Source organism: Mauremys reevesii, linkage group 9 (assembly GCF_016161935.1).
Source record: "Mauremys reevesii isolate NIE-2019 linkage group 9, ASM1616193v1, whole genome shotgun sequence".
In the NCBI taxonomy this organism is placed as follows: domain Eukaryota; kingdom Metazoa; phylum Chordata; order Testudines; family Geoemydidae; genus Mauremys; species Mauremys reevesii.
Window position 1 is genome coordinate 30950575 of NC_052631.1, and position 9005 is coordinate 30959579.

Consider the following 9005-nt stretch of genomic DNA (forward strand, 5'->3'; position numbering starts at 1 on the left):
GTTCATTTAAATATTGTACTTTTTTTATTTTTAAGACCACATGTAGAACCATTTGTTCTACTTAACAGTGACTCCTTGACACGTTTCAAGACAACAATATTGTTGTGATGGCAAACCTTATGAATATATTATAGTGGCACTTATATTTAAAAAGTTATGTTTCACTTTTTAAAATAAATAAATAAATAAATGGCTGTGTGCATATGGCCACAAAACCTTCACAGCATTTATGGGATTTGTATTTGTTTGTAAGAAAGCAGCTTCTAAACCCGAGATAACATGGAGAAAGTTGCACTCTAGCCCCCGAGCCCCAATAAAAAGTATTTGTTACTATCAAATGTGCATCTGAAGCAAGTACTTTTTCAAGCTGTATGTAAGCAATGTGTGTGATTCCCAGACAATCGAGGTAAATATAAAAAATGAATATCATTTATTGTTTTCTTTATTTAGATCACATGTGAATATTTACTTAATAGAAAAACCCAATTTGCAATATTATGTTTCCACTGCAACCCCTCCTGACCGAGACAGATGTCTCAGAAATTGCACAAGTCTTTCATTATCACAGTCACAACAAGAAGTCCGTAAACAAGGTTTTGGTACTGAATCTCACCTTGGATATAAGAGAGGAAAGGGTTTTACAAATACCATCAATCCTACTTTTTTTATAATTGCATATAACCCAGCAATGCAAAAATGTCAATGTATATTACCCACAAATGGTCTTTGGAGGAATGCCTGAATTCCTGATGAATGCATTTGTAAGGAATACCAGATGTTTTTTTTCCCCCCTCACTCCTTCTTTCTCTCAAGCAAAGAAGACTGTTTTCAAACCTGCTCAGTGGTTAACTGTCCCTTTGGAAAGGATGCTTGTTGGCATCCTCTGTGCCCCATTCACAGCCTTGGCTTCCTGAGCAATGTTTTGCTTAGATCCTTCACCTCTTCGGGGCTGTTGACTCTCTCGTAGCCCAAGACGGCCATGGGTTGGTGGCAATAGTCCTCAATCTGCTTGATCTGCTGGAAGCTCAATGCTGTCCTCCAGGCGCTCACTGCCTGGGTGGCATTCCTGGCAGACACCACAAAGGGCTTGGAGGAGTAGCCAGGCCCGCTGGTCATGTTGAGGGCAAACTTCTCCATCTCCGGGCTCACCACCAGATTGACAAAGCCATACACCTGCCGCACAGTCTTGATGGGATCCACCACCAGGTCCTCGTAGCGGACAACCAGATAGTTGTTCTTGAGCCAGTCAGGTGGACGCAGGGCAATCTGCAGGGTCTTGGCCATGCTGCTGCAGATCACTTCCATGGCCCCCAGCGCGTGGTAATCCGAGCCACCTCCCCCCTCCTTCTTGCTGTTCAGCTTGTGGCTGGCATCTAGGAGGGGCATGCGGTGGATGCGGGGGTCCCGGCTCCTCACCACTTGCAGGCTCTCCCGGATCAGGCCGTGCCGGGATTTGATCCTGGAGCTGGCCACCGCCCGGGGGTCCCGGACCAGATGGATAACTTTGAGCTGCAGGGCAGGGTCCTGCATGAGGGGGGCCAGCACAGCCAGGTCGAAGACACGCACGCCCTTGATGACCAGGGTGTGGTACTTGTGGCACTCGTCCTGCAAGAGGCTGAGCCGCTGCGGGGGGCACTTCTTGCAGACCTTGTCGTCCACCATGCCCACCACCTCCTTGCGGTAGGCCGGGCAGAGCGGTGACGAGCAGATCACCTTGTTGGTGGCCGCCCCGAAGATGCCCAGCGTAGTGAGGTTCTTGCCGGCCCCGGCCGTGTTGTAGAGCTGGAAGACGGCCAGGTCGCAGCGGTAGAGGGAGCTGAGCATGTCCCGGGCCGCCCCCTGCAGGGAGACGGCGTCCCCCGGGTACAGCTTCTGCCACACGTGCCACACCGGCTCGTAGAGGAAGAAGACCTCGGGGTTCTGGTTGAAGAGCTCCCCGAAGAAGGACGAGCCCGAGCGCCAGGTGGTGAAGACATAGACCAGCTGGCGCTGGCGGGGCGGCGGCGCGGGGGGCCGGTAGAGGGAGCGGATGTCCGAGCGGGGCTGGAAGTGGGGCAGCTGCGGGGAGGAAGGGGCGCGCCGGGCCGGGGGGGGCTCGTTGCATTGCTGGGGCTCCTTGTGCCACTTGTAGTCCAGCAGGTTGAGCATGGTGAGCAGCAGCAGCAGCCCGTAGCCCAGGCACAGCACCAGCGCCTTCCTGCGGAAGACTTTCATGCTGAGACGCGCCGGGGGCCAGGGCAGCAGCAGCAGCACTGCAGGGGCAGGAGCGGCGGGCCGGCGCCAGCTGTGGCTCATCACATCACACGGAGCGCGGGTCCGGGGGGGCTGCCCGCCTGCCCCCAGCAGAGAGCCCTTCCCGCGGCGGATCTGGCATGCCGCACGCCCCGGGGGTGGGGACGCCCAGTCCGGGCAGCCGGTGCTGCCTGGCGGGGCTGCGCCCTCGTTACTAGCCCGTGCTCCAGCCTCGCGCCAGCGGGTCTCCCCAGCGGCCGGCTCACAGCAACTTTCGTTTCTTTCTTCCCTTCATAGCCGCAGCGGGCAGGCTGGGGCCGGGGGAAGCAGCAGCAGCAGCGATCTCCCCCCTCGGGCGATGCGCCGGGCTCTGCAGCCGGCTAGCGCGCGGCGCTCCGCTGGCCCATCGCGGCGGCAGCGGGAGTCTCCGTTCCGCAGCCCAGCGGCGAGCAAGCAGCCGGGGCACGGGAGGGGGGAAACTTTAGGGTGCTGCTGAGCTGCCGAGCGCTCCGAAAGTGCATCTCGCCTCCCGCGCAGCGGCGGCGGCTCCTCCTGGGTGGCTGCGGCGAGCCGCGCTCCGTCCCCCGCTCGCCGCCTCTCTGGCGCGGGGCGGGGGGGGGGATCAGACCGGATGCGGGGAGCAGCGAGCGCCAGGCAAAGGGGTCGCGGCGGGCTACTTCCCCGGCTTCCCTCCGCACTGGTCAGAGCCGCCTTGGCGATCGCCGGCCCGGTCCGTACCAGCTCCGGCGGGCGACCCCGCGCACAGCAGCCCCCGGCGCTCGGCCGTCACCCCTCCGGCACCCCGGGCTCCATTGCAAGCCCAGCTGCCCGAGAGAGACACTTGGAGCACGAGCTGCTGCTGCTCCGCACCCCGGGCTCCCGGCAGAGCAAAGCGGAGCCGCCCGCCCGCCTGCCTATTGAACGGGTTGCAGAGCGCGAGCCTAAAACGCTCGCGGCCCCGCCTCCCCTCTGGTCCCGCGCTCCGCTATTGGACGCTGCAGCCATCAGTCCTCTGGCTTTCTCCGCCCCCATCGCCCTGCTCTGCAATGGTTGCGCTCGCTGCGGCTGGGGAGAGAGGCAGCAGCCGCGCTAGGAGCGCGCTCTTGCGCAGCGCACCCGCGCAATGGACGGCTTGGGTCCAACACCTCCTCCTGGGAGAGTGGAAGGGAAAGTTTTCGAAATAGCCCCTATGTTGATTGCCCTGAGAAAAAGGGCTCAGGTAGGTGCTGGAGCTAGGCACCCCTTCAGGGGAAGCTCATCACTAGGGCCCTACCAAATTCATAGCCATGAAAAACGCATCGTGGCCGTGAAACCTGGGCTCCCCCCATGAAATCTGGTCTTCTGTGTGCTTTTACCCTGTACTAGACAGATTTCACAGGGGAAACCAGCATTTATCAAATTGGGGGTCCTGCCCCAAAAGGGAGTTGCAGAGGAGATTGCAAGTTTTCTTGGGGGGAATTATATTTCCACCCAGTTCCACCCCCACCTCCAAGCATGCTGCACCCTTGCTCCTCTCCCGTCCCTGTCCCCCCCCCCCACCCCAGCGCTTCCTGACACCGCAAAACATCTGATCCACAGCAGGCAGGTGGGAGGTGCTGATTGGAGGCAGGAGGCGCTGGGGGAAGGGAGAGGTTCTGGTATGGGGGCTCCTTCTCACCCCCCCACCCCCGCTTGTTTCCCCATTCACCGCCTCACCCCACCTGCCCACCTTCACCTTACCTCCCTTCCCATGGGGCCCCCTAAAGTGTGGCGCCCGGTGTGGTCACTCCGATTCACCATACCCAAGGGATGGCTCTGGGTCTACACAAGTGAAAACTGAAATCAAAACTCGGATGACAAAATTTACACAAAAACAAATTGTCCAAGCTCCCATGTCCACGTTCACCATGAAGTTTGCGAACCACAGCAACCCTGGCCCAGGTTTTGGGCTTTTACACTTCTCTCTCTCTCTCTCTTCTTGGCCTTCTATGGTTTCCTTGTTTCTGACCTGATCTAAATACACAACATTTAAATTATGTTAGGGAAGGCAAGACCATTTAGAAAAGCATCTAAGCCACGGTGTATGTCCAGTATACAACTTATTTACAGTTGTGTTTAGGAATCCTTTTTGGAGGGTTTATCTTAAACACAGTTTAGTATGAACCCATTTATTTTTACTGGTAATAGGACTGTACAGAGAAAGATCAATACAGACAATGCTGCCAGACTAGCATCCACATAGCCAGCCCCTACAAGCATGTTGAAAATACTAATGCAATATTTACTGCTATTGCTCCACAGCCCTATGCTATGAAATTAGAGCTGTTTGAGCAGTAAAAATTTGAGCAAAAGAGGTTAGTGAAAACACTGTCAGGAATCTTGGGAAATACCTTCCCTTGTCCCATGCGTCTATTCATTGCAAAGTGCTGTACAGGTTCCAGTCCTCTATTGCTGTGGTGTAAATGTTTTTGTCTTAGGACATTTGTGCAGCTTAAACCATATTACGTTAAATTATTTTCAATACCTTTGTGCTAGTGTGCACAGGACATTTATTGATGCCTTTACACTATTATTGCTGCTGCACCTAATAGGAACAGATAAATTTTAAAATAATACTCAATTCATCATTCACTTTCTTTTTGGATGTGTTTGGCAGGGAATAGAGTGTTTTCATCAGGCCTAATTCACCCAAGAATTTTAGGTATCTAGTAGGACTTTGCTTCCAGAAGTGTGTTATTTAAATAGGGCCAGTACGTCACACCCCAAAGGTCCCCTCCATCAGGGAGTCCCCGGGGAAGGCAGATCAGCATTATATGTGGCTAACACTGTTGCAAGCATCGCAAAGCATTTTGGGGAGGGTCAAAGGTATGTGAGTGGGGAATGGAAGATTCCTTTGCAGGAGTATGAAAGGCCAAGAGAGGAGAAGAAAGAAGAGAACGAGTTAATTCAGCACTGCAGCTAGCAACCTCAGTCCGAAAATAACATGCTGCCCCCGCCCAAGGACACTGCTCACAGCCGAGACTTGGCTGACAGCTGAAAAAGATGGGGGCTTGAATGTGCCCGAGCGGCCATAAAAAATAAAAGAACTAAGTGAGACATAGAGCTGCAAAAATAACAGCAAAAACAATGAAGGCCAACACAAAAAAGAAAACAGTCTCCGGAGCCAGGATGTTTTGAGAAAGGGAAAGAGACCACAGAAAGTGGTTTGGACTGGCACAAGGAGCACCAGGAACAGAGGTTGCAGAATGAAACACCCTCAAAGGAGCCCAGGACTTAAAACCCTCCTGAGACCTGGAGCAATTCGGAGATTATCCCCCGGATGACCTGGGCCCAGGGCAAGAACTCCCGTCCACCCCTTCCCCTCTTCTTCTTACGTTACACCCAGGCCTAGCCAGCTTTAGGTAGTGCGTGTGTGAGTATGAAAGTGGGTTAGGGCTTGGGGCTCTAATGCTTTCTTTTTTCCCCTGAATAACGTGAAAGCATTCCCAGCACTCTCTGCTCTTTTTAATTATTTTATTAATAAAGCTTTAAAATTTAAACACTTTGTGTGTTACATCATCTCCTCCCCAAACGATCCTGCGGTGTCAGCCTGATCACCTGATGCTCCAGGCAGATTGGTAATGAAAATCTGTCACAGTTTTGGTGGAGAATGCGGGCATTTATGGCTTAGCATTCTGGGAATGTGGCATCACGTGTTATCTGGGATTGGGTGGTTCATTGCAACATGTGGAAAGTGGCTCCCTCCAATAACATGGCTAAGCGGTATGTGCTGCGCTAACTACATCTTCTATCAGCACATATGGATTGCAGAGGGCAACACTTCGCAGCTGTGGCCTATAAAGCCCCCTCAAATGGAGTCCCCAGAGAAGGCAGATCAGCATTGTATGTGGCTAACACTGTTGCAAGCATCGCAAAGCATTTTGGGGAGAGTCAAAGGTGTGTGAGTGGGGAATGGAAGATTCCTTTGCAGGAGTACAAAAGGCCAAGAGAGGGGGAGAAGAAAGAAGAAAGCAGAGAATGGGTTAACTCAACACTGCAGCTAGCAAGCTCAGTCCGAAAATAAGACGCTGGCCCCCACCCAAGGACACTGCTCACAGCCGAGACTTGGCTGACCACAAAAAGTGGTTTGTACTGGCACAAGAAGCACCAGGAACAGAGATTGCAGAATGAAACACCCCCAAAGGAGCCCAGGACTTAAAACCCTCCTAAGACCTGGAGCAATTCGGAGATTACAGCAGATCCCCCGGACGACCTGGGCCCAGGGCGAGAACTCCCGTCCACCCCTTCCCCTCTTCTTCTTACATTACACCCAGGCCTGGCCAGCTTTGAGTAGTGTGTGTGAGTATAAAAGTGGGTTAGGCTTGGGGCTCTAATGCTTTCTTTTTCCCCCTGAGTAACATGAAAGAGTTCCCAGCACTCTCTGCTGAATTTTATTATTTTATTAATAAAGCTTTAAAATTTAAACACTTGGTGTGTTACGTCATCTCCTCTCCAAATGATCTTGCAGCATCAGCTAGATCACCTGATGCTCTAGGCAGATTGGTAACGAAAATCTGTCACAAGTTGATATATTTACTCAGATTGACCAGCAACTTAAATAAACTGTTATGCCAGTTGATTTCAATGAGACTACTGAAGGCATGAGTTACTACTTAACATGAGTAATGTATCAGAATCTGGCCTATAAAACGAGATGGGATGTACATTCTGCTTGGTAACAATTAATTAATAAGTCTCATCCAGTGTAGTTATACTAGACACTCAGGCGAAACATTCAGCAGCCACAGGCTGTTATTTTTGGAGAGTTAGCCAGGCTTGAGCAATTGTTTCAAGTCATAAGATTTATTTTCCCCCATTACTATTTTCATGGTCCACCCTACAAACTCAGACCTGGTCTACACTGGCTTTGTACACTATTTGTAAGGAATGCAGATTTTTCCCAAAATACTTATACCTACAGTCCTAGTATATACGCAGTTGTACTGGCATAAAGGTACCATGTGCTGGCCTAATTTAGTCCTCTTCTTGTATGGGAAAAAGCTATACCACTATTGCTGCATACATACGAGGGGGATTGTATCACTTGAACTGTCCCAGTATAGTTAAAGCAGTACAACTTTTGTGTGAAGACAAGCCATAACAAAATGATTTCACATTGAAGGTGGTTCAGGAGCAACAGTTTTTAATAAGCCCATCCTGATTTTCCATTCAATTTAGCGCACAAATAACGTACCCTGCAAATCATCATCAGGTGGCATGAAATTTTGCAGCAAATGATCTTGATACTTTCCCAGAACAGCTTTCATGTCTGGGGATTTCAAAGAAGTCTTCCCAAAGGAATTGTTTCACCAGCTCAGCAAAAGTGTCAGCCAAATTCACTGACTTTGGAATGCACAGACCAGTCTGTCCCTAGAGCCAAGCCCACATTACTAACAGAATATATGGGGTAGGCTTTAGCACGACAATTCCACCTTGAAACAAACTGCTTGGAAAGCTTTGTCAGCCTTCAGCTTTATAATCTTCACTATCATAGTCTGCCACTACTAATAGCATAGCGATGTAAAACAGCTTTGAGAGTAGGGCCTACTTTAGCTTCAGTTCTCCTAACATCTGCCTACATATTCTTTTAGCCCTCATCATCAGAATATTTTTACACCTCCTATGTATTTATGGATTTAGCCTCACAATACCCCAAAGGGGTAGGAAAGTAATATTACTTCCATTTTACAGCTGGAAAACTGAGAGACAAATTGATTAAGATGTTGTATAGAACTGCAGTTTTTTGTTTGTTTGCTTTTGTAGTTGTTGTTGTGTGTGTATATATATAAGGTTGTGTTTTGTTTTTTTCCAAAAGTAGTTCACACTGGTGCAGCTTCTCCAGAGGAATTTTGAAGGCAATATTCACTCTCACTCCCTCTTTGATGCTTTGTTTTGTTGCCCTAAAGTGCTTTCTCTCAATCTGTGCTTCAGGAAGGGCTAAGATACAGGTAAATAAAAACTTCCCCACACATCCTGGATAAAAACTGTCACACATGGGCTGCCACCAAATGCCATTACAGTCTTGAATGTCTGAAAATTAAGTCGATATTTCACCTGGCTTCTGCATGTATATGTAGTAGGAGTTTTCAGCACATCACAGATCATCATGTATATTCAGTTCAAGTAATTTAGGAAGTATTAACTCCATATAGACACTAAGGTCCAGGTCCTCTTCTTGCCCGGATCCCAAATATGCTTATGTTTCAGAAACACATTTTGTTCTATAACAGCTCTAGGCATCATTCCAAAATTCCATTACCTTTAATTACAAGTTCATTCTGTAAAGAAACACTTTTTTATAGAGAGAAGCAAACAGGAAAGCAGTGGCTCAGTCTTCATGCTGTTTGGCGGCTTTTAGAACCTCAGCTTTAAATCCCCAATAGGAGAACTGTTATCTCTGAGGAGACCTGAATTCTGTTCCCAGCTCAGTCACTGGCATGAACTATTGCGTCACAGTATTTTCAATTCTCAGTCTTTGTGTTCAGTTAAGAATAAGGAGTCCGGTGGCACCTTGAAGACTAACAGATTTATTTGGACATAAGCTTTTGTGGGTAAAAAACCCACTCTTCAGATGTAGTTCAGTTAATTACTAGTCAAGAAGTAAAGGTGGCACAATGACACGCTGAGGATGTTAAAACTGATGGTGAAAATGCCCTCGTAACAACATTAGAGAGACAAGGTGGGTGAGATAATATCTTTTATTGAACAAACTTCTGTTGGTGAGAGACACTAGCTTTCAAGCTTACACAGAGCTC

The 9005-nt window shown here is 49.7% G+C and overlaps 1 protein-coding gene across 1 annotated transcript; it reads right to left on the bottom strand.

Annotated features, from left to right (window-relative positions):
- Positions 1-424: 424 nt before the first annotated feature.
- Positions 425-3135, bottom strand: CHST2 (carbohydrate sulfotransferase 2). Its single transcript, XM_039486942.1, has one exon. The coding sequence runs from the start codon at positions 2293-2295 to the stop codon at positions 895-897; it is 1401 nt and encodes a 466-aa protein (XP_039342876.1). The 5' UTR covers positions 2296-3135; the 3' UTR covers positions 425-894.
- Between the last annotated feature and the right edge of the window lie 5870 nt (positions 3136-9005).

What these genes read in the sequence shown, in the direction of transcription:
- CHST2 (XM_039486942.1), bottom strand. Translation starts at nt 2,295, where the DNA reads ATGAGCCACAGCTGGCGCCGGCCCGCCGCTCCTGCCCCTGCAGTGCTG.